The following is a 25,465-nucleotide window of genomic DNA, read 5'->3' on the forward strand; positions in this document are numbered from 1 at the left end:
TATTTGGCAAAAATACAAAACTAGCAAAAGAAAATTTGCCTTAATTGGTCATTGATGTATACCAAATATATTAGATATTAAACTTGTTTTCAGTGAGACAATACAGTCCTTTATGGAAAATGCTAATGGTCAATAAGATGACTACATGAAATCCATCAGTTTTCAGTGTCTGCTCATCCAATTGGAGCTGAGAGCATCCGAAGCCTATCCAGAGTGTGACACACCTTAAGTGAGATTCCAGTCTTTTGCAAGAGAGCACACTGAATTGTCACAGCCCTGAACACCTTACGGCGATGAGTAAATATGTAACAAACTATAACACGTGACTGGCAATCCACAGGACACGAGTGGCACTGTAAAACAGACCTTATCTGAGGGACAACTGTAAACACTCATCAGCAACAGGTCCATGCCAAATGATGCAATTTCTACTCACTGCTTCAATGTATCTGGGGGGGAGGGGGGGGGTGCTTGCACATATAGATTTGCAATAAGGACTAATAACCCCCACTACACAGAAGGTACCCTCCAGAAGGCCCACACCAACCACAAGTAGCCCCCCTCCCTTTGGCGAGAATTAGTTACAGCATTCCTGACACTAGGTGACACTAGTGAGTTCTTCCCAAACAAAATATGAACTTGGTCCAAGACTGCCATTTCCGATAAAACACGTGCCCTTTGCTTGGACCTGCTGCCACTTCCTCGTTGATCACGATTCCTCCATCTCAGTCTGGTGAAAAGTGTCTTTCATGAGCAGATACACCCAGAACCACACCTGCCATAGCAGTGCTTCTTCTTTTTAGAGCTGGGAAGGGCCCAGCCGCGCTAGCTTCCTTAAGCACCAGCCCGCCCGGGACTCTGGTACCTGTTCAGCTGGCTCCTCTACTTGCATCAGCAGAGCAACAGGTAAGGGCTAAAAATAAAGCCCCAAAACAGACTAAACTAATCAATTTAAGACAATAATCTGAAAACACAGCCTGTGGTCTGAACATTTACCATGCATTCCGGTCTGTGGCTCCAAGACTATGGAACTTTCAGAAATTTTTGCATTTAATTAGTGTAAGTTTAATTAGTGTAAGTCTTGTGACCTCTGTCTGCGAAAGGTGCTTTATAAATAAATTTTACTTACTTACTGACTTACTTAATGCCCAGAGCTCTTACACTCCATAGCCCCCACCAGTTCCCCACTTTATCCTCACAGCCAATCATATCTAACCATCTCCTGCCCCCCCCCCCCCAATTAGCCTATTAGCAGAGCCCACTCAGTGTTCAGTGTAACCTCCAGTAACCTTGACTGTCACCCCCCCCCCCCCCAAAAAAAAAAAAAAAAACTCACCAGCATATGGGGGTGGGGGACATACAGAAAATATGAGATAACTAAAAACAGTGCAACATTAGTAATCGGGGGGGTGGTTGGCGGTTGTTTACCGATTATGCGGCAAGTTCAGCAGATCAATTGGGAAAATTTAATATGTTTAGCTGTTCCATTTTGGGTTTGGGGCTGATTTGGCCTGTAACAATGCTAAAACCAAACCTACGCCCTTGCATAAAATAGCTCCACAACTCTCACTCCATCCTTAGAGAAATAAGGTCATCAAAACAGAAACTAAAATATATAAAAACTAAGCAGAAATATATATTTAAGACAGAAACTGATAAAACCACACTGTAAGCAAGCTGGATTTCGAATGAAACTCTATACTGGGCTGATCATTTAGGTCCCAAGGACGAGCCATTCCCATATTCAGTATGCCCCCCCCCTGGGGTGACAGTACATATAGGCATCAGCTTCTCATGCTACACATGTACTTGCAATAGGGGGGGGGGGGGGTCCCCTGTACAGTCAGACTTAACATGACAAGCTCAACACCCAGACGAATAACCGCAGCCAGACACCGAAGGCATGTACCATATCTAGGTTACAGACTCTTCCTTGTGGTCATTAATACTTGGAGAGCTACTCATAACATTCCTGACAATAAAAACAAAGACAAAAAGAATAGAAGTTCTCATTTCTGGAGAAACAACCCTGCCAGTCACTGATGCTTCCTCCTTGGGCATGCCTCTACCAGCCAATTTAGATGGTTAGTATCTCAGGGAGAAACCCTGAAACCTGCTCACCCATAACTATCCTGCTTCCTTTTCTAATAAGGAAAAGGACTACATCTAAAATGCTCTTTTCTCCTTTGAGATCAAGATGGGCCTGCACTACCTGCTCAGCCGGCTCTTCCTGGTTTTCAGTATCTTAACAGAAATGGGTCAATAGCTACCCATCATGCGTGCTAAATTAACTTAGAGCATCTGCACAAGACAGGTAGTGCAACCAACCCAGACAAAATAACTGATCCAAAGTACTCGTGAATCTATGTGGATGTCCATGGCCACATTTTCTTTAAGTCCTCCCTGTCCTCTCATCCCCGTGTTCCGCTTCACCCTTTAATCTGCAGATGGTCTGGCCATCTTCCAGCGAATGGACCTCCGAATCAGCCTGTTAGCATAGCTCACTAGGTACACAATGTAACCTCCTGTGTGAGAGCCTGGCAACTGCAATTCTATGTCAAATTACAAAAAAAACGTAACTACTCTTAACTGTAAATGCAGGTTTGGTACCTTATTCCGCTTGTAACTGTTCTTAATTAAGGAAAGAGACATGGAGCCTATATTTAGGCACACCTTAAATTTAAAGATAATCATCTGAATAATATAGCTAAATTCAGAGGCTTTGTGTCCAGGAAACTCTTGGAGAAGTGTGTTCATGCCATTCTTTACCGTATGATGCATTACTGCAATGCTCTTCTGACCACCCTTCCAAGTAGGCCATTAGACAGCTGCCACTCTTTCAAAATGCTGCTGCTAGAATTTTAGCAAATACCAAGAAAAATCAACTCATTATTCTTTTTAAAATGACGGCACTGGCTCCCCTTAACTTTTAGTACTGATTTTAAAGGGGCAGTTCACTCAAAAACTGTTCTGCTGAGAGTTGCCTAGTATTGGAGGTTATTGGCTGTAGAAATGTCGGGCTTCTCTCGAATATAATGGGAGCGAATGACATTCTTTCTGTGGTAATTAAAGTGTCAAAAAAATACATCTGAAAAATTCACAGCAATGTCTCTTACCAGAAATCATGACCTGGTTACTCAAGATAAACCACAGACATTGCAGTCGAGCCGTTTAATATACAAACTATTAGCCCCAGTGATGTGATAATTGGTACGTTTTTTCTGACAGTGTATGAACCCCAGGTGAGTCTCAATCTTGTGCTTTTAAATCTACTGTATTAAAATGGACGAGAGAGGGATATAGGGCTCTCGAAGGAACAAACAGGCACGCTTAGGTTCACTCAAGTACACTTTAATAAGTAATACAAAATGATCTCGCATTAACACCAATATTAAGCGATCATATTGAAGGCAATGCAAAATAACTCGTACTACAATGGGTATCAAATAATGCTAATAGTATTAGGTGCAAAGGTACGAATATATATAGAAAAGAAGCAATAATACATAAAAGAAGCAAGGAAACATAAAAAAATATCACAAGCGTCGATAATTTACTCGCAACAATCAATGGAAAGCATAAGCAGTTGCAAAGCTATTTAGACTCGGACGTGCTATCATCACCCACCTTCACACATGGACTGCGGAGCCCTTTCAGTCTTGGCAGGAGACCAACACGTGAGTTCCGAGAAAGTGCCGGGCGATGCGCGCTCTATCCCACGGCTGAACTCCGGTCAGTACTGGAATCTCCCCCTTCCTTTATACTAAATTTAGAGTTGCGTGTAGGCAGGGGGTAAGCTGGCCAGGCTCACCCCTTCCCCCCAGGCAATATATGGTGCTCCAATTCCCCCGTTTGTCTGAGTGATTCTGCTTGCGATAATGCAATACAATGGGCGTCCTGGCGCCAGGTGTCTTTGCGCAACGCCTCCCTGTTCCCCCCTAAAGGCAATATAGGGTGCTGTATACCGACCCCCCACCCTATCCCCCGAAACCAAGATAAGCATCCTGCATGCCGATCTAATGGCCCAGATGAGCACCCTGGGTTCTTTTATGAGCCCAAGTTATTTATGGCAAAATTAGGTTTTACAGGGGATCGTTAAATAACGTGTTCGTGCAGTCTAGTGACATTTGGGGTGAATCATGGACGATTGATCCAAATTTCAGGATGATCAGTCCACACGCGATCAAAATTAATCCATAATTATAACTTAATATTATAGTAAAAGAATCAATTCCATACCACGTGGGTGACGTAATCGTCTGTGAATTTATCCTAATACATTCGGTCCCTCGGCCATGATTCACCAATGTATAACCCGTGCAGAAATGTGATCATATAACCTGTGGGTATAGATACATAAACAGGTGTTCCACACATCCAATAGTGTAACAGCAATTAAAAGTACTAATACAGGATGCATGACTACGTCCAGGAAGCATTGTGCCTTTGGAGACCATCCTTCAAATATGCTCCACCAAGCATTTCGAGCCGTGGATTCAATAGTTTTCCCCAACGCTACCAATTTCCCACCGACCATAACGGTCTGCACAGCCAATTGAGTGGTGTTATGCTTGGGATTCTGAGCCATTTGCCTTAACTGCAAAGATTCATTTAATAATTTGGCATGATTTTGTAACGATATCCCTATTCCGGAATGTAGGATACGCCACTGCACTGTCGTAAGCACATTCCCTGAAGTGTGATTTGTTAACCAATATGTTTTATTTTGCCATTTCCAGATGTATGTATTATTTAAACATCCAGAATACGGCACATATGGTAGCTGCTCATGGGCATGCATGGTACTCACACATAGGATGTGAGGACCAACCTCAAATAACATGTTCCTTGGGGGTGAATAGTCCCATTGACATACGCTTCCCTTCATGTCAAAACATGGGTTGGTATACCCTGTTCGTAGAGAACACACATGTCCTTTATCTGTTTCGTCAGTCTTGTACATCATATGTTTGGTTGGTATAGATGTCTAGCCATTCCCCCTTTACTCGTAAAGTCCAATATGCCCCTCCAGCTATTACAGGCAGCACATGGAACCTACACAAGGTTTGGGGAGTGGCTACACTATACATTTCCCATTGCCCAGTACACAAAGTCTCATTACACTGCGTCATTTCAGGCTTTAGGTGCAACCACATGCTAGAATCAATACCCCAGAATTGTTTCCATGCATTGGGATTGGATGTCATTAGCATTAGTTGAACATTATTCCTCTGTATCTTAGCATTCAACATAGTTATTGTGCATTCAGTCCAATTCATCCAGCGAGTCAGATTTTTCCATTCCCTTCCTTTGTTCATGTCCACGAGTATCTGTGATGCCATAATGTCCCAGTAGGATTGGTACACTTGCTGCAGGGAGCCTTTAGTTTAGTGTCCTACGGTGGTACAGCATCATGCACATATTTACCCACAGAGTCCACTTTATGTGCTGTTACTTCAGAGTCAATGGTATTCATAATACCCAGTCCAGTTCCTGCTCCGCCCAAAATAGTATCGTACCAGGCTCTCCTGGCCCTACAATTGGGTAGCGGAGGAAACTTCACAGTCCATTTCACTGTGCTGTGTATGTGTGCATGAGCCACGGACATACACGTGTGGGCAATAGGTATAATTTGCACATCGCGGGCGTGCGGCGTCAAAGGCATTATGTCCACAGTCCTATAATATCCCTGCATCCTATTAGTAACTATGGTACCATTCCCTATCCTCCATGGTACCGTGGTTACATCGTTGATCCTGTCAGTGAGGTTCTTGGTGCACTTCCAATTATAACGACTGCCAGTGTCCCTGGAACTGCAGCGCAGCTGAGGGTCATCGGCAGCATCAGCCACATCCACCACCTGGGCCATCGCGTCATTCTGCATACATAAAAAGGGAAACTCACATACATGTTAGTTTTCCCGCAAATAGCACTTATTGGCTGGGACGTGGCGCCACCCTTCGGCACCCGGCTCCATGACGGCCACAGTGTTGTCTTGTCCCATAGCTATGACTTCTGCCGGTTTCGGTGGGCCATCTTGTTGTTGAACCCACACCTTGGCTCCACTCACATCTGTGGAACCAAAACCCCCTTCTCCTCTCTGAGTGATTTGTTGGGGTCGTGGAACCTCTATCACAGTACCCATATGAACAGGCTTAACTAATAGCTGGGCAATCCGGTCATGTTTTTCCACTGTTACCGGCTCATCCGATGTGTTTTCCAACACCACCTGGATGGAACCTTGATAATCTGAGTCCCCGTCAATATCACAATCTCTTCCCCTTTCTCTACAACATCCGCCACTTGCTCATAGCCCTTGTCATTTACATACTATTTCCATTTTAAAACCCATGCTTCTTACACTCCACCAATCCGGTGCTGCTTCAATCTCACTACCTTGTTTGCGAGAGGTATGGGCTGGGGAAAGGTTGCATCTTCACCTTCCCCACCAATACCGGTCGCACTATCATCGTACCTCCAAATTTAAATAGTCCATCCCACTCCTGGGTCCCAGGTGTAATCACCATCATGGTTAGACTTATCCCACTCTCCTAGATCTCCCAATTCTCTCAACCTGAACACCACATTTCCTATTCTCTCCCCTACCATAGTCAACAACACTGACATCACTGCTGCTTTGTACGGAGTGGGTGCTGTTTTAATGAGAGCATTCCGGGTCAGTATTGTTAAAGATAAATCATCCAGCACATCTACATGCCTGGTATACACATCCGCCCTCATAGTTAATTCTCGCATTCTAGCGATCGCTTCTGACAATGTTTGCCACTGGCCCGGTTTTTCCGGCCAGCTGCTTTCATCGGGGTATCGCTGGTTCACCCCATTGCCCATAAGGGCTAGGAGAGTAGTGTCACTGCTTCTCCCATCTATTGGTGGCTGCCTGTGCTCCCGACATTGAGACCGCACTACAGCATCGGTGCTTAGATCACAAAAATGATGACAATCCATATGATCTATGGATATCTGTCCCGCACCCTGATCATACAGCCTGACCAACCATTTATCTAATGGTTCTCCTGGTCGCTGCTTCATCCGCTCCCGTATGTCTCTAATCTCCTTCTGTGTGAAATCCTCCACAAGTAGCTCAGACTGCCGTGGTCTCTGACCAGCAGGATCATGCACTTCCCTTCTCTGTGAAATAGGGAGTGCAGAAGTTGTTAACGGAGGGGGATCCATAAGAGATCCCCGATCAGGACCTGCGACTTTATCTGGGTTGTAAATATCAATATCCTCATCATCTGAGTCCCAGATATTGCCATCCCATCGCTCGGATCCCAATTAGCTGCTGTTGCAGTAGCAACAAATGCTCTTATTTTTCGTGGACATGGAGTCCGTTTTTTCCTAGCATTGGCTTTTGCTACTTGCATCGCAACCCGCTCTGCAACCCCCGTTACTTGTTGCAGGCGTTGATGTAAAATATCCACCTGACCCTGTGCCAGGGTCATCCGACCTAATGCCTCAGTTAACTCTCTCATTTGTCCCTCTTTCTCCCTTTCAGCCTGGTCTGCGCGCTCATACTGCTTTCTGTATGCAGCCAACACGAGCCATAGGCGTCTCTGTAGAGCACGCACGGGATCCTTTACAACCGGAACCTTTCTAAGGCACGACAATACCTGCTCAGGGTCGGCTTTTCTCAACGCAGCAGTCCAGGAATCAACAGGCCCTCCACCCTTCCTTATCTCCTGAGCTAACGCAGCAAACTGCGTCTCATCCCACTCAGGGAGGACTTCAGGCTCGGGCGCTGCTATCTTTCTCCTAAACATGTTTGTTCCTTAGTCCTATATCTTTTTCCCCTCAGATCCTGCCGACTACGCCAAAATGTATTAAAATCGACGAGAGAGGGATATAGGGCTCTCGAAGGAACAAACAGGCACGCTTAGGTTCACTCAAATACACTTTAATAAGTAATACAAAATGATCTCGCATTAACACCAATACCAAGCGATCATATTGAAGGCAATGCAAAATAACTCGTACTACAATGGGCATCAAATAATATATATCTTATAGCTAATAGTATTAGGTGCAAAGGTACGAATATATATAGAAAAGAAGCAATAATACATAAAAGAAGCAAGGAAATATTACGAAATATTATCACAAGCGGCGATAATTTACTCGCAACAATCAATGGAAAGCATAAGCAGTTGCAAAGCTATTTACACTCGGACGTGCTATCATCACCCACCTTCACACATGGACTGGGGAGCCCTTTCAGTCCTGGCAGGAGACCAACACGTGAGTTCCGAGAAAGTGCCGGGCGATGCGCGCTCTATCCCACGGCTGAACTCCGGTCAGTACTGGAATCTCTCCCTTCCTTTATACTAAATTTGGAGTTGCGTGTGGGCAGGGGGTAAGCTGGCCAGGCTCACCCCTTCCCCCAGGCAATATATGGTGCTCCAATTCCCCCTTTTTTCTGAGTGATTCTGCTTGCGATAATGCAATACAATGGGCGTCCTAGCGCCAGGTGTCTTTGCGCAACGCCTCCCTGTTCCCCCCTACAGGCAATATAGGGTGCTGTATACCGACCCCCCACCCTATCCCCCGAAACCAAGATAAGCATCCTGCATGCCGATCTAATGGCCCAGATGAGCACCCTGGCTTCTTTTATGAGCCCAAGTTATTTATGGCAAAATTAGGTTTCACAGGGGATCGTTAAATAACGTGTTCGTGCAGTCTAGTGATATTTGGGGTGAATCATGGACGATTGATCCAAATTTCAGGATGATCAGTCCACACGCGATCAGAATTAATCCATAATTATAACATAATATTATAGTAAAAGGATCAATTCCATACCACGTGGGTGACGTAATCGTCTGTGAATTTATCCTAATACATCTACGCTAAAATTTCTGCTGCTTTTATTTAATTTTTTATCCCGGACCCCCCGCGACCCAAGCAGTTTGAAAAGCGGATGGATGGATCATGATTACATTTTATATATTTTTTTATTTAAAATAAAAACATATACTAATATTATGCTATTACTGTTTTATTTTAGCTTATTTCATATGCTTTCTATTTTCATTTCTTATTTTATGTGTTTATGTATAGTAAACTTGCTTTCCCTTCCCATACCCTAAGGAAATTCATTTATGATAATTATGTTTCTAAATTAATTACCTGCCATTTATTAAATGTGACATGACAGTGTGTCACATGTTAGTCAGTAAAAAAGGCCATTTAGGTGTGGCAGGTTAATATGATTGTCATTTTGACAGGCTGCACAAAGAAGATGGTTAATAAGATGACCGAGTGTAATACAGTTGTGAAGAACCTCTGGGAAAGCTGAACTATAGGAAGAAGGCAAGTCAGTGGAGGCAGGGTGATGCTCTGGGCAATGTTCTGCTAGGAAACCTTGGGTCTCTGCATTCATGTTTGTTACTTTGCCACCTACCACCTACCTAAACACTGTCGCAGACCAAATATACCCCTTTATGGTGACGGTATTCCCCAATGGTGGTGGCCTCTTTCAACAGGATTGTGCACCCTGCCAGAACCGCAAAAATTGTTCAGGAATGGTTTGAGGAATATGAAAGAGTTAAAGGTGTTAAGCTGACCTGCAAATTCCCCAGATCTCATGCCGATTGAACATCGGTGAGATGTGCTGGGCAAACAAGTCCACTGCAAAAAATAGGCTTTCAAATTTAAGGTAATCGGTTTCTGTTTTGAGACAAGGTGGCCTAAAATTTGCAAAATTATCTGCCAGTGCAGTAAGAAAATTATACTTGGTTAGGATTTCCTAAAAATAAGACAATACTCGTAAATACACAGAAATTAATCTTATTCGTAAACGTGGTGTTAGTTTAGTAATGAAATTAGAATTTTGTCTAAATATAACATTTTACTTGCTTAAATGTTCATTTTTTCAGGATATCCAATCCAGGGATGCTCCACCTAGCAATATACAGGACTGCTAACATCTTGGTGCCAGATACCACAGGACATCTTCAGAGGTCTTGTGGAGTCCAGGCCTCGACTGGTTAGAGCTGTTTTGGCAGCACGAAGGGGAACAACACAATATTAAGCAGGTGGTTTAATTTTATGGCTGATTGGTGTATAATGTAGTACTGTATCACAACACACACACGTAATGTGCCTTGGGGTCACTCCGTTGTGAAAGGCGCTATATAAAAATAAATTTAAGATGCACCTAATCTGATTGCATTTCTGAATTGTATAGACAAAGTTAGTCGTGGTCACAAAATTTTAAGGCTGTTCATGCAATATCAAAGGGCTGAGAAGTTGGACCAAAAGGTTTTTTTTGGCAAAATACATAAAATTAATAAAAAAATCAAAAGGGCTGTAGTTTTAAAACTACTAGAGACACTGACCAAATATTTGGGATTTCTCCATAAGTCCGGTATCCGAGCACCTGTGAATTTTTTTCAGGGGAATCTGAGAGGGTGACCTCGGAAATTTTTCTCCAGCATCGTGATTTAATGTGGAGTGACTCAGTCAAACTAATTAAAACGCTGCATTATATATATAACATGTGCCAAGTTATTTTGGCAACACTAAAAAAAAAAAATCCAACAATTAGCCAAGCATGTTGTTCAAAACAAACCATAGTAGTATTTACTTGCAGAAAGACCATTTTCAGTATTTACATTCACAAATTAAAGAAATCTCATAGTAAATGTGTTGTTTTTTTTTCTTCAGAATAATCAAAAATGAATTTCATTTATCACAAAATGTTTATGGATCTGTAACAATCTATTTTGAGATGTAACCCCCCTTTTCTTAATCATTGGCACCATACGTTTGGAGAAAACCTCCAATGCAGCCTTTCAGAAGCAGATTTCCATTTGAAAGTACTGTTTTAGTAGCATACTCTTCTGTTACTGTTACATCATGTTTCTAGTGATAACTGATGTCAAGTAAACAAAGTGGCCAGTCTATAATCCTATTGTCTTTTAATTCCAGTCAACATTAAAAGTATGTGACAATGAATTGTCTTAAATAAATATCACTTGTTTCCTGAATCCAACTCGTTCATTTGTCAGTTGAAGGAGGAAGTGTTTATCTAGAACCTCATCTTTGTCATTTCCTGTTAACCTCATTAGCGACTTGCAAAGGGCCCATAATTTCACCATGCCGGTATCATGACACCTCTGCCTCTTTCCTTCCATTTCAGTCAAACAGGAACTTCTATACCCGTTTGTGTCCAGCCATGGGCTCAAGTATCACGTTTATCTAAAGTTTCACTTAAGTATTTTTCCTCCTACAAGGCTCTGAAATGGCCAAAAATTAAAAATGTAACAAAACGATACCCCATTTGAGAGCTCCTCACTCAAACAGGATGCTTGACAAAGTACTCAGTTTCCTGTCATTTATGATGTTAGGCCATGTTTATGCAGTAACCATAAGTATTATTGTTACAAGAATGTCAGAATAATATTTTGAAATGTGCTAGATTTTCATTTCCTCGTTTGACCATGTGGGCAGTTAAGCATCATGTTCATATTTTTACCATGCATAAATCTGAAGAGAATCTCACAAAAAAATTGGTGTTATTGAGCTTCCTTCTGGAGATATGATTTTTTTTTTTATTGGTTTTTGAACAGGTTTTTACAAAAAAAATAAATAAATGCAATTCACATCAACACACTCCCAAAACAGAGCCGCAACAAGCAAACAAAAACACATTCAGAATAATATCACTTTGCAGGATCTTGTAGATAACAGTATACAGGGCTTCATAGTTCTCAGAATCTGTCTGATTTGTGGTTTAGATCGTATGTCAATTTTTCCATTGGGAAATGGGCTGATATCTGTCTCAACCACATATTAACAGAGGGAAGTGAGGAGTAGACCAGTGAAGTAAAATACATTTTTTTGCCAGAAACAAAAGAGTAGTGAGCATATTTTTTATATCCAATGTGAAATAATCATCAGAAATGTAATACAATAAAAATAGAAAACAGGGGACATAGTAAATTGCTTCTTGATAATATTTTGGATTACATATTGAAACTCTTTTCAGAACTTTTGCAAATGTTCACAAGACCAAAACATGAACCCAACATGTGAATTGCATTAATAACACAAGTTTGAAGTGTTAGGAAACATTTTGTGCATTTGAACTGGTGTATAGTATGTCTTGTGAAAAACTTAAAATTTTGTTCATGGATTGAGATCGAAGTACTGTACATTTGGGAAAAATACTGTTACAAATTTCTTTCCATATTGCAGAACTAAAAGTTATTTCCAGATCCCATTCCCAAATTACTTTCAAAGCATCAAGAGATGATGAGTCTGAAAACAGAAGCAACGAGTAGATCTCAGAAATCTTGCACTAGAGCAGGGGCGGGCAATCTTATCCAGAAAGGGTTGCAGTGTGACTAAAGATAACTATAGCATTTTCGCTGAAACTCCCTAACTGGATTACTGATTAGAGGACTGATTGGCTGAAGAGTCCTCACACCTGGGTTTGAACAGCTGACCTAAAGGTTATCCCAAAAACCTGCATACACACCGGCCCTTTGCGGATAAGATTGGCCACCCCTGCCCTGGAGTGTCCTGGGAGAAAGCAAAAGATTTTCAAGATCTGAAAGGTATCCTCCTCCCTTTTAACAGAGTTAACAAGGTGTCGTATCTAAAAGAATTTGTAAAAATCCTTATGTGGGATGTCAAAGTCAGTCCTAAGTTGTTCAAAAGACTTTAAGGAGCCATTTATTAGTAAATCTGAGAAATCTGACAAATTATATAACCTCCATTCTAATAAACCAATGTTCCTAAGTTGACCAGGAAAATCAGGATTTAATGCTAAAGGGGAGATTAGAGACAGAATTACAGGGATTTTAAAATTTTAAAATATTTTTTCACCTCTCCATATAAATAATAGTATTAACCTTAACTGAAGAAATCTGTTGTATGTTATCGATAAAAAGCAAGGTTTTTAGCAAATAAGGGTGATAAGCAAATGATTCCAAACCAAACCATAGGGATTGATGTCAATACTTGAACCAAGTCATCATATTTGTAATATGTGCAGACCAATAATATAATTGCAAATTAGGCAAAGAAAATCCTCCAAGATCTTTAGGTTTGGTAAGTTTAGAAAATTTGACTCTCGGGTGTTTATTGTTCCAAATGTAGCAAGAAATAAGAGAGTTCAAGGATTTAAAAAATGATGGCTTTATATATCATGGAAGATTCTGAAATAAATAACTTAACCGGGGAAGTATGTTCATTTTTATAACATTCATCCTAGCAAAGAAAGAAGTTGGTAGAGGTGACCATTTCTCCAAGTCCCTTTTACTAGAGGAGGGAAATTAGCCTGAAACAGACTGTCAAGGTCAGGGGTAACAAAGATGCCCAAGTAGGTAAATCCTCTTTCAGAGGTACAAAAAGGAAAATGTGTAAATCTATCTTGGGGAAGATTCAAAGGTAGTGCTACAGATTTTCCCAAGTTTATTTTATAACCGGACATTTCACTATAGGAAGATATAGTTTTCAGAACAGCTGGGACTGATCTATCAGGATTGTTAAAAAAAAAACAAAAAAAAAGTAGTACATCGTCCGCAAATAGAGATAAATGTTTTTCTTCAGCCACAGTAATCCCGCAGATGTCTGGGTTTAGCCCTAATGGACTCCGTTAGGGGTTCAATAACTAGTGTAAATAATAAGGGTGATAAGGAGCATCCCTGTCTACAGCCTCTATGTACAGAAAAAACCCCAGACATCAGGCAATTTGTATGAACAGTTGCGACTGGGTTGGTATAAAGAGTTGTAACAATATGGATGAAGTTTGGCAAAGACCAATCTGTTCTAATACTGCAAATAAAAAAGGCCATTCTACACGCTCAAATACTTTTTCGGCATCTTATTAATGCTGGGCTTTTGTGAGTATTAAGGTATTGAATTACACCGAGTGCTCGTACATTATCAGTACCGTATCCTGACCTCACAAAACCAGTTTGGTCAGGCTTAATTATATTAGGAAGCAAAGTCTCCAGTCTATGGGCTAATATTTTTCTAACCATTTTTATGTTCTGCGTTAAGTAGGCTGATGGGTCTATAAGACAAGCAGTCAGAGGGATTTTTATCTTTCTTTAATAATAAACTTACTGACGCATATTTCCAAGAAGACGGAGTATTCCCTGACAAAATATCATTGAGAGCGGGCATATTTTTTTTTAATCTCTGGCCAAAACTTTTTATTAAATTCTATAGGAAATCCTTTAGCGCTTGGGGTTTTACCATTAGGCATAGCTTGGATCACCACAAATACTTCCTCTGGGGTAAATACAGCATTTAATTTGGAACGCTCCTCCTCTGTTATCATTGGATAGCAAGGAAATGTTATTTAAATAAGTGGCAATAGACAGATCAGAGTCTGATATATCGGAGCTATAAAGAGATTGATAGAAGTCTCTAAATGTTTTATTAATGGTCAATGGGTCGTAAGAACCCTGGGCTGTCTTTATCATAGTAATGGAACTACTACTGCTCTGATTCCCAAGCTGGTAGGCAAGTAGGCGACTAGATTTGTTACCAAGTTCATAATATTTTTGTCTGGAAAAAAGTAATAATTTCTGGGTATTGTCCAAAGTATGGTCCAAATTTAGTTTAGTCCTAGCATTTATTAATAATTTGAAATTTGCTATAGTAGGTATATGTTTATGCAGTAGTTCCAACCTCTTTACTTTGTTCTCAATAGCTTTCGTATTACTTTCCAAAACTTTTTTCTGGTACGAAGTATAAGAAATATGAAGGCCACGTAGAGTGGCCTTAGCCTCATCCCATATGGTAACCGGAAATACTGGAGAATATCAATTATCAAGCCAAAACTGAAGTAGATTTTCACTGATATATGAACATGAGGAATTACTACTTAAAAGCGATGTATTAAACTTCCACACTGGAGTTTTAGGTATATGAAATGTTGGGGCTATATGCAAATGTACTGAAGCATGGTCTGAGAGGAGGATGGAGTATATAAAACAAGTTTAAACAGCGTGTGAAAAAGTGTTGGGAATAAAAATGTAATCAATTCTAGAGTATGAGTGGTGTGGATGTGAATAAAATATATAATCACTCATTGTTTGGTTCTGCAGTCGCCAGACATCTACAAGCCCAACATCCATGGTCATATTTTTAAGTGCATTTGTGGAGTTTCAGTTAGCCGTTTTCAGAACATAAGTATCACAAATAACACACAATATTCCAGGTGGAGTCTTACCAAGGAATTGTATAATCGTAGCATCCCCTCCATTGACTTAAACTCCACACACCTAGAGATGCAACCCAACATCCTACTGGCCTCTTTTATTGCTTCTCCACACTGGCAAGAGTGGGACATGGAAGCATCAACATACACACCGAGATCTTTCTCATAATCAAATACCTTTATTTCAGTGGAACCCATAAAATATCTGTACTTTATATTTCTGCTCCCTGCATGGATTACCTTGCATTTATCTACATTAAATTTCATCTGCCAAGTATCAGCCCAGTCGCTAATTAAATCAAGATCCTGTTGTAGCCTCTGTGCTGCTAGTTCAGTATCTGCTACACCACCCACCTTGATGTCATCTGGAAATTTAACCAGTTTACTGTATATATTGGTGTCAATATCATTAATCAATAGTGGTCCTAAAATTGAACCCTGTGGTACCCCACTATGAACGCAGGCCCACAGTGACATTGTGCCTCTAATAACTACTCGCTGCTTCCCATCTGTTAACCAGTTTTTGATCCAAGCTGCCACAGTTCCTAAAATCCCTGCCTCTTTGAGCTTAAGCAAGAGCCGTTTGGGGGGACAACGTCAAAGGCCTTCTGGAAATCTAAGTTTGAATATGGGCGTTATATTAGCATGCTTCCAACAGATAAGGATTTCGGGAATAGTTAAGTTAAAGGCTAACAATAAAATCATACATGATATAAATTTAGGGGAATCGCAATTAGGTGCATACACGTTCAAGATTGTTATGTGATGACTGAAGATTGAGCTAATAATCAAAATAAATATTCCTTCTGGATCTTTCTCCTCCTTTTCCAGAACAAAGGGGAAGTTTTATGTATAAGAATGGCTGTGCCCTTTTTTTTTTTTTTTTAATCATATGAAGAAAAGTAAACTTGGCCAACCCAATCTCTTTTGAGCTTTAAATGTTCAACATTTGATAACCTAGTTTCCTGGAGAAATGCTATAGTTATCTTTAGTTTTTTTAGATGAGTTATTTTTTCCCCCTTTTTATTACATTACGAATCCTCTGAACATTCCAGGTAGTAAGTTTAAGAGACTCAGATATATTGGTCAAAAACTTTGTAGGTAAACAAGTAAAAAACAATTAAGGCCAGATTCATTGAAAGATAGTGAAGAGCGATAAAATTGAGAACAGCGATACCTCCAAATATTCACAATAAAATCAAACGTTGAGTGTGTAAAATCAAATTGACAACACTGTTGGCCCCTCACCCTGTTCCCAAATCTGAGTAGTAAAACACCCAAATGACGTCACCGAAAGACTTAAACGTGAACTCTTCTACCAAAGTAGGACAACCCACAACTACAATCTGGTCGCCTAAGGTCGATCCAACTCTCTGAGCAAAAAAGCCACTTTTTTGACCCCTACGAAATGTCCCAAAAATAAACTATACAATACATGTAATAGTGCAGAAAAATAATAAATAACGAGCCATATGAACACAACGCAAAACACAGTGTTCTCCATATCAACTTACGAAAGAAATGAGGCAAGTCACTTTATCGTTTCTAGAAAAGCCGCTGCAGATTCGAGGTCGTCAAAAAGACGGATCCGACCATCATGAAGGCACCTGAGACGTGCAAGATAGGCAAAGCCCCGGTAGATGTTCATACGAATCATCGCCTTACCCACGCTGTCCAAATCTTTCCTCCTCCGTAAAACATCTGCAGACAGATCTGGGAGGAAACGTAGTTTAGATCCTCCGTGAACGATGTCAGGCTTTTTCAGCGCTGCTCTAAGAACTCTGGTGGTCGATTCGGAGTCGGTGTGGGAGTCAGGATTCGATATGCTCGTTCGATTACCAGCGGGGGGAGGGCGACCTGCCGGGAGTCCGACCCAGGTCGAAATCATTGATTTAAGAAATTCCACGACAGGGGTAGTACTTTTGGCTTTCTCGTCAAGACTGATAATCTTCAAACTTTTGCGGCGTCCCCGATTCTCCAGGTCGTCAGCTTTTAACAGCAGCTGTTCTACGGTTTTCTGCATGTTCGTTAGCTGGATATTATGGCGATCGCGGCTGTCCTCCGTGCGGGGACTTCAGCTCTCGGCTTCCTCTATGAGCGTCTCTAAGTCGGTCACTCGGTTTTTTAGGTTTGAGAAGGAGTTTTCTAATGAGGAAACCGACATTTTTATATCGTTTAGGGAGTCGACTAGCCACAGACTTGACCTCCGACAAAATTTGCTGCAGGGTTGCTAGGCTAGTTGTCTGCGCCGAAATAGCCTCGGTAGCTTGGCTCTCATTAACCACTTGCGTCGTTATTCTTTTCTTCCCAGATTGAGAGCGGGTTGATGAGAAAAGTGGAAAATCCTTATCACTTTTTGAACTAGACATATTACCAACACATTTTAAGTGACAATGCCTAAGCAATTTTGAGAAAAGTTCAAGTTTGGCTAATGCCCAGAGCGGAGCAAACCTTCAAGCATCCCTTTCGCTCAGGGTCACGTGATTTTTTTTAAACGAACGAGCTGTCATGCTCTTGTTGCTGTACAAATTCGACCAAATCGCAAGCATTACATAGGTCACAGATTCAGAATTGCCACATAGACTTATGTCAATAAGAGGAACATTCTACCCCCCATCATAAATGAATGCAAAATAGTGAAAATAGGCATATATTTCACGCTAGACAATTTTATCACCAGTAATGGATAAATACAGTGAAAACTTTGTTTCAGGACTTAAACAATCATAGTAAATAGTATTCAGATTGATAGTGACAATTTCATGGTGACAAGTCAAAATTTCACAAACACAATGTACTCTCTTGACTTGCAAGGTCTTCGAAAGACAAATGCTGGGCACCACTACAATATATCACGCGTCTCATCAATGCACCTAGCACTCAAGGTGTTAGTGCTTCCAGTTACACAATTAGTTCCAGTGACATGAACAAAATGTACTCTTTTCCCAAACTAACTCCTGAGTAATGCCATGTCCAATATATGTCATTCAGGTCATTGTGTTATTTGTGATACTTATGTTCTGAAGTTCGTCAAAATGATAAACTATAGAATTAAGGTATTACCCAAAATCTGTAACACTGTAATCTTAAAAGTTATTTGAAATGCTGACCTGTCACTATGAATCCAAATACCATTTTTATGTTCTGAATACCATATCTATGTTCTGAAAAGAAAAAGTTTTCACTGTATTTATCTATTACTGGTGGTAATGCTTTAATATGTTTATGTAATAATAATGTTTAATATGTAATAAATAAAATTATCTATCTTGGGGAAAAAAAACTGGTTAACACTTTACTTGAAGCCATCATCTATAATGCATTATAATGATCAGTATAAGAATTAATAAAGCATTACAGTATCTTCTATTGACAGACATAAGGTGTTTCATTGTTTCATATAGTACTTCATACACTCCAATGAAGCTCTCACTGACAATTATAAAGCATTATGAAGGTGCCTAAAGTGCAATCTATAACATTTTCAGAGCCTAGTACACAAGTACGTAAGATACACCTGATCTTATTACATGTTCAAATTCTACATAAAACAAGTTTCAAAGGTGTACGTCATATCAAAAGGGCTATGAATGTCAGACGTTGGACTGAGGGCTGTAGTTTCAAAACCATTAGAGATACAGATCAAATATCTGGGATTTCCCAGGAAGTCTGGCATAGGAAGGAATTTTCTTTCTTCTTTGTGATTTGATACAGAATGACCCACCAGTCCAGGTCACACCACTTCTCACCTTTTTTTTGGGGGGGGGGGCAGCTTTAATTTTTTCACTTCCTAACTGTTGCATGATGGTGCGCAGCAGATCTTAGGCACTTAACGACAGGTTTTTCGTTTTTAATATCGATCTCTCTTTACGTCTGTTCTTGAGTATTGGACTTCGGTAATGGAAGATGACGGCAAAAGTACCCGAGAATGGTCAAGCACGCATACTGATAAACACCCTGAGACTGAGAAAGACACTGATTCTAATAATAATAATAATAATCGATACTTTATTGATCCCCATGGGGAAATTCTCTTGACACTTCCCCCAACTTGCTCTCTGTAGGTGAGAGCCAGCTGGCCGCGAAGAGCAGCCATCCATAGCAGCGCCCAGGGAGCTGGGGGTTAAAGACCTTGCTTAAGGGCCTGCAGACGTGGCTTGAACCAAGGACCTTCTGGTCATGCAAAGCCTTAGCCCACTGAACCACACACTGCGCACCATCTTCTTCGTCAACACCTCTTCATTCTTTCTCATACTGCAACAAAAAACAAATGCATAACTTAACATGTAATGCTTTTACACTGGCCATGCATAAGCACTAAATGCCTGACGAAAAGAGCACCATGGTGAATCCTGAAGGACATTTTGATAAAAATTCATTTTTTCCATGGCCCTGGTATTTAACGTAGCAACGACACATACGAGTCTTGCAGGGACACGTTTTCCCCTGTAGGGACAAGTTGAGGATCTCCTCTAAATAGAAATAATGATCAATCTGGCAAACGAGCCGCTCCCAAGGTGCCTACTTTATTCAAGACCCAGTCGGCGTCTTCTATGGCCCGTTTAATTATTTGCCGGATGCGTTCAGGGTCATCCTCATCCACATGGCTATTAAAACCCTGCGAATTTACAGAGAAATAACGTCCATCACAGCTATGGTTCACACTCATGATATGGGAAGAATCTGAAATGGGATAATTTACATGTGAACACGCTTTCTAGAAACTTGGCGGGAAGGGAAGGCTACCTGTCTCACTGCGTGCCGGTAGTGCTGCTGGACGATCGGGGAGGGCAGGCGCCTGCAGCACCGCAGCAGGTACCGGTACAGGTGGACCGGCGTCCTGACCATCTCGGCGCCTGGCAGAGGAGACATGCCGGCGCTTACCTTCATTTAGGCAACGAAGATTGGGGGGGGGGATGCATTCACTTCAAAGTTGACAGCAACGTACAATACCACTTATTATTTTAAGAAGATACATAAATATGAACTAGAGTCTTACTTTTTAAAACACTTGGACAGCCGCCGAAGCTCCTTTCTGCGTTACCGAAGCGTTGTGCACCAGCAGCTGGCACTGAAGGAAACATTAAAAGATACATGGTTCCTAGGCGATCACAGATCTATTTAGCCAAATATAATCCTTTTAGCTGAGAATACATTCTTATAAAATTACCCAGCTTATAATAATAAGAAAATGAACACTTAATGCACACACATCCATCCTTAATTCGAAAAACTTTGTAATACGAATTCGGAGAACAGCGACAATGAGCACATATTAATGGTGGTGTCAAATGTTTCTTATAGGCTATAGTACTTAAATTCTCCATTCCACTGACATATTTGTCTACATATAGTCATTCCTTTATTGCATCATGTGTTCTAGTTTTGGTATATAAATATGTGCGTTGGACGCCTGAAATCTACTGCTCTATACATCCGATTCATTTAGCACTTTATGAAGTACTGATATTACTAAATATAATAGGGACCTGAAAAATCTACCCCCGGCCAATTACACTGTGCACCCAACTCCCTCATTCTGTGGATCGGTCACATATTGAGCACAAGCTGTAATTTCTAAAAGCAGAATTACGATTTGTGAGGAATCCCCTCTTTTCCACCATCGTGACATTCATTCCTGGTTTAATAATTGTGCTGTCAAACGCGAGGTGTTGACTGCCTGCCATCTGGACCGATCGCTCTCATGCGCTGCCCAGCGAGTCAAGGGCGTCCAGCTGGCCGGCCCACAAACCAGTCTTCCCAGGCCGGCAAAAGGTCCCGTTTCTGGCGTGCATGAATGCTCTCTTTGTGGGCATGCGGAGAAAAGTGACAGCATGTGCGCCGGCCCGGGGAAACCGCCCCTGGATGCGCTCCTGTGGGGTGACTCAACCATCCTATCAATGGCTTTTCCCACAGGATCCCCCCAAACTCGCAGGTGAGTTTTTACACGTCTTCTTGTTCTTTGTAAGTTCGCCTTCTAAGGGAAAAAACAGTTGCCTTTCACATTGGCTCTAGGACAGCCTCATTTACAAAAGGTCAAATTCAAAAAGGGGATTAAGTAGAGAAAGCTGTCCCAGGGACATTGTTGAAAAACCTCATTTCAAACGTTGAATCGGTATTTCTGGGCTGAAAGACAAATACAATTTTAAACAATGTGGTTCATGGCTATTTAATTTTACATTTAAAAAGAACACTCTTTCACGACTAAAATTGGCACCAAGGGGGAAACTCGATGAAATCCAGGTATTCCAAGTATTATTTTTTTCATGGTAATTCTGAAATTTGTTGCTCAGCTCTTTACTGGATGAATTAAATACATTAGGCCTAATTGTGTTTCTCAATATCACACATTTAACAGTAAATACTTGACATAATTCGTTATTTCTTTTACATATTTAAACCAGTATTAGAGACAAAACCTGATGATAAACAAACTGGCTATTAATTTAGTGAAACGATCAAACCACAAATTAGAAACGGTACTTCTAATTTTCCATTCTGAGTTTATTCACGCCTCGTGCGGTGTCACGTGATCTTGACCAGAAGTAGTGATTAGATATTACATAACATTTTGGATTTAAAAAAGGGCTTTACTCATACCCACCCACACAAAGCTTACCTTTGAGATAGAGGGATTCCAGAGTACAATAAGTCACGTGAATTCAGTAGCTTCCAAAAGAACCACCACCTTTTAGACCACGCATGGATGCATGTTAAATCACGCAGCTGAAAGCTAAACAATGTTCGCAATCAGTTAAGAAAGGCATGACATGACAGAAGGCACGACAGAGCCTCTCACAAAGGCCTGCTGCCCACACACAGCGCTGGTTAAAATGACTAAAATCAAATCATGACCAACTAGAATTGCATTACATGCTAGTGCTGGTCTTTTAAGTCAATCAAGAGCATGGAGATAATCTGTATTCTTGTTCTCTCTGTATGATTATGGATGAATAAATCATATTATACTAATCAGTCATGCAGGGAGCACCATTACAAAATGCGTGGATGTCAAGTAGAATGTACCAAAATCTCAAAACATCATTGATCTGCTATTAAAATCACTCAGTGTGACTTGGTGGTCATCTCAGTAGATGCTCAAAGCAACAAACAGTTAGGAATCCAGTCTGAGATGATTTGGCCCGCAGACATCTTCCGAGATGTGCTTGAAAATAGCATTTCCCACCTTGTTGTTTCATACAGATTTATCGATTTATTGCGTATGAATTACTGGCCGCACGTGTAAAACACCATCAAACCACTAGGTGGCAGCTGAAAACTACGGTGAAAAAAGGTTAAATGAGGAAGAGGAGGGGGGCATTTGAAAAAGAAAAAAATAAATAAAACAGAAACCTGTTTTTCTTTAAATGTCACATTTAATGAGTTTCACCACTGTACTTCAAATCTACATTTTCAGAAAGCATCCGCTGATTTTTGCCACAGTAAAACATCCCAGGAAAACAGGCCATTTCTTTCTCTAGCTTTCTGGCTGACCGAAGCAGGATTTGTACATCTTAAAATGTATTATATAATCAAATAACATTACCTCTGAGTATAAACTTTAAATGTTTTATAAAAACCTTTGATAGCACAAGTACCAGTTCACATTTTGTCCAAAGCAGGTGGCAGACGTCGTCTCACACACCAAGCGACAGTTCGTTTTCCTGTCTGCTTGCCTCACAAAAGACTTGTCATCATATTTTTGGACCTCCTTCAAATTCAAAGTCTTCAAAACATAAAATGAAAATAAAAGGGGGGGGGGGGGGGGGGGGAAATCACAAACTCCACACAGCCAAATTCCCCCCCCCTCTGGGCCACGGAGGTGAAGGGTCATTCTTGTTTTGGAGTGCGAATGGTAATAATTAACAGTCCAGAATGTACGGGTCAAAAGTCCAATTTCATAAAGTAGTGGTTCCTGCTGCCCCCTCCACTGGCCCAAATGCAATCCATTTCATTGTACAAGTGGGGAGGGGGGTGTGGGGTAAGGGGAAATGCTCTGTGATTTAAATATAAAAGCTGGAAGGGACATTCAAGTTTCTGAGTGCGGAGGTAAACAACCAAGTTATAGAGCTCAGGAGGTAGAGACCAGCATTTTTGAATTCATTATATACATATACACACAATAGTTCAGTGTTTTTTCATTCTTTTCTAAACCAGGAGAAAACTAAAATCGGAATAATTATATTATCAATAATAACATGATAATAAAGCAAAAAATAAAATAATTAAGATCAATGGGAACAGCTTCTACTTCGAAACTTGAATCGGCAGCACACAGAATGATTATTGGTTGTTTTTTTTGTTGCTCAAAAGTTTTTTGATTTGTTTCTTTAAACACTTTCCAGTGCAGGGAAAAATAAAAATAAAAAAAGAAACAAAGAAAATAGATTTTTATACATTATATATAAGTTTCAAAAATAAAATCAAATTCACAGCCCTAACAAATGTGCAGGCTAATTTATGTTCTATACAGCAGTATTGTCTGACTTTCAATCTTTTTTTTTTTTTTTTAACGATTTTGATTCTATGATTTAATTTAATCTACTAATTTATCACTTATGTACACATAATCTGTGGATCATGGAAATGCATGCCATATGATAAAAGGAAATAAAAAATAATCTAAAAATATATTAAATAGTTTTATTTTCAGGGTTTTTCTGAGCAGGTGCAGACAAGTGTTTCAGGTGTGTGTGTGTTTAAGCAGATTGGATTAAACTGCTATTTGTCACGTCGTGATGGCAACCGTCGTCAATGTAGAATCTCTCAGGTTGCCACGACGGCACATGGAAATGCGTGTCTCTGGAAGCTGTACCCCAGAGCACAGCTTTGGGGGGGGGGGAGGTGTGGCTAAAGGAAGGGCGGGAACACCACTTCCTGTCTGATGCCGACACCAGCGAGACTCCGCAGGCTCCACGGCTGCCGGTGCGAGAGGCCGGCAGCTGGAAACAGGCTAACCTGTCTGGAAACTTCAGTCAACCTTCTAAAATGAATTAAGCCCTAAAGCCGCCTTCTTGTCTTCTCTATCTCTCGTTTTCTTCGCCTTTTTTTGCATTCTACTTTTGGTTTGTCATCGTCCGGGAGATAAACACGGCAGGCCTCACCTCGCACTAGTGATGCTCCGTGCAACGCCTTCACGGGTCAACTAAAGGATACGCCCCCATTTCCACCTGGCGCTCCCAAAAGGGGGGGAGGGGGGCAAACAGATCCACTGCCACTCTCAAATGCACGGCATCTTTATATGAAGAACCCCCATCCCCATTAAGACAGACCCCTGGTACACCTGCCCTGTAGGGTGTGTATGTTCGTGTGTGGGGGGCGGGGGGTGGGGGTCGTCGTTGCTGCTTTGCCCTGTAAAGTTTCTTCATTTTTAGCCACTTTGGCCAAAAGCCGGTTCTGAAAATAATTTATTAAAATTAAACAACAAAAAAAATAAGCAGGCTTGCCCGACAGTGGCCCCTGAACGACCCCTGAATCTGCAGGCAGGCGGATTCCCATGCCCCCCCCCCAGCACTCTGTCCCTCAGCCCCCGGCTGACCAAGGCCTACTAATACTGACATGCTGCTGGAGGTGCCAGCCAAAGCCCAGTCTAGCACCATTGCACAACATACAGGCCCTCCCAGCAAATACTGGCTTTCTGTCCTGGGGGGGTTGGGGGGGGGGGGACAGGGAGAGTCCGCAAAAACAGATGGGTAAGCACTGCACAACAAAAGGAAAAGCACAGCCAGGCCACGGCCCCACTGACAGGCTATTAAGCATCATGGGGGGGGGGGGGGGTGGTTGGGTATTGTGTTCCACGCCTCCTTGCCGGGGGCCACGTGAGCATCGCCTCCCAGCCCCGCCCTTGCCGGTACATTCTGAGACCCCGGCGGTTGCCCACTTCTGCTGCTGACCACGCGGGCACGTGATTGGCACCGCCGCCACGGCCCAGCGCCAGCCCGGACGTCCGAGTGCACGCGCGTGCATATGGCCCCGCCGGGGGCCCCGGGCCCCGGCCCTGCCCGCACACAGCAGTGGTTGATTCTTTGAAAACTTCATTAGTTAAGGTTACAGTACACACTATCGACACAGCTAGTCCTAGACTCCAGTGAAATGCTACGTAGGTTTTCGGACTCCTAGTTCCTCAGTAGTCGGGCGCGTGGGAGAGGTGTGCTGGACATCCACCAGAGCTACTCCCACACCAAGGGGGACGGGGGCATCTCTGACGGCTGGGCCACCGTGGAGCTGGGCAGAGGACGGGGAGGGGGTGTGTGAGTTTTTGGCATTTTA

The 25,465-nt window shown here is 41.6% G+C and overlaps 3 protein-coding genes across 5 annotated transcripts in view; all 3 read right to left on the minus strand.

Moving 5' to 3' along the window:
- nos2b (nitric oxide synthase 2b, inducible) overlaps nucleotides 1-18,329 on the minus strand; it is a 32,430-nt gene extending 14,101 nt beyond the window's left edge. The window contains exon 1 of the mRNA XM_023836341.2: nucleotides 16,711-18,329. The gene's annotated coding sequence lies outside the window, so the exon portion shown is untranslated. The remainder of the gene's footprint in view (nucleotides 1-16,710) is intronic.
- An 855-nt stretch (nucleotides 18,330-19,184) lies between these two features.
- Nucleotides 19,185-20,290, minus strand: lyrm9 (LYR motif containing 9). The gene is made up of 4 exons (XM_023836316.2): nucleotides 20,196-20,290; nucleotides 19,943-20,080; nucleotides 19,722-19,814; nucleotides 19,185-19,450 (listed from the first exon to the last, which is right to left on the minus strand). The coding sequence occupies exons 2-4, from the start codon at nucleotides 20,066-20,068 to the stop codon at nucleotides 19,436-19,438; spliced, it is 234 nt and encodes a 77-aa protein (XP_023692084.1). The 5' UTR covers nucleotides 20,069-20,080; nucleotides 20,196-20,290; the 3' UTR covers nucleotides 19,185-19,435.
- Nucleotides 19,185-25,465, minus strand: part of nlk2 (nemo-like kinase, type 2) — a 46,067-nt gene continuing 39,786 nt past the window's right edge. Inside the window, exons 11-14 of one of the 3 annotated variants that reach the window (XM_072700989.1) lie at nucleotides 21,816-25,420; nucleotides 20,196-20,267; nucleotides 19,943-20,052; nucleotides 19,185-19,450 (exon numbers count right to left, since the gene is read on the minus strand). In XM_072700989.1, coding sequence (XP_072557090.1) covers nucleotides 25,366-25,420 — 55 coding nt within the window. In that variant the 3' untranslated portion in view covers nucleotides 19,185-19,450; nucleotides 19,943-20,052; nucleotides 20,196-20,267; nucleotides 21,816-25,365. Of the gene's footprint in view, nucleotides 19,451-19,942; nucleotides 20,053-20,195; nucleotides 25,421-25,465 lie in introns of all 3 variants that reach the window. The other 2 variants (XM_072700988.1, XM_023836325.2) reach the window with 2 other exon arrangements.

Source organism: Paramormyrops kingsleyae, chromosome 17, assembly GCF_048594095.1.
Source record: "Paramormyrops kingsleyae isolate MSU_618 chromosome 17, PKINGS_0.4, whole genome shotgun sequence".
NCBI classification, from domain to species: domain Eukaryota; kingdom Metazoa; phylum Chordata; class Actinopteri; order Osteoglossiformes; family Mormyridae; genus Paramormyrops; species Paramormyrops kingsleyae.

Coding starts and splice junctions, on each gene's coding strand:
- lyrm9 (XM_023836316.2), bottom strand. CDS start 20,068: ATGTCTCCTCTGCCAGGCGCCGAGATGGTCAGGACGCCGGTCCACCTG. Junction 19,815..19,942: donor ACCGGCACGCAGTGAGACAG/GTAGCCTTCCCT, acceptor GTAAATTCGCAG/GGTTTTAATAGCCATGTGGA.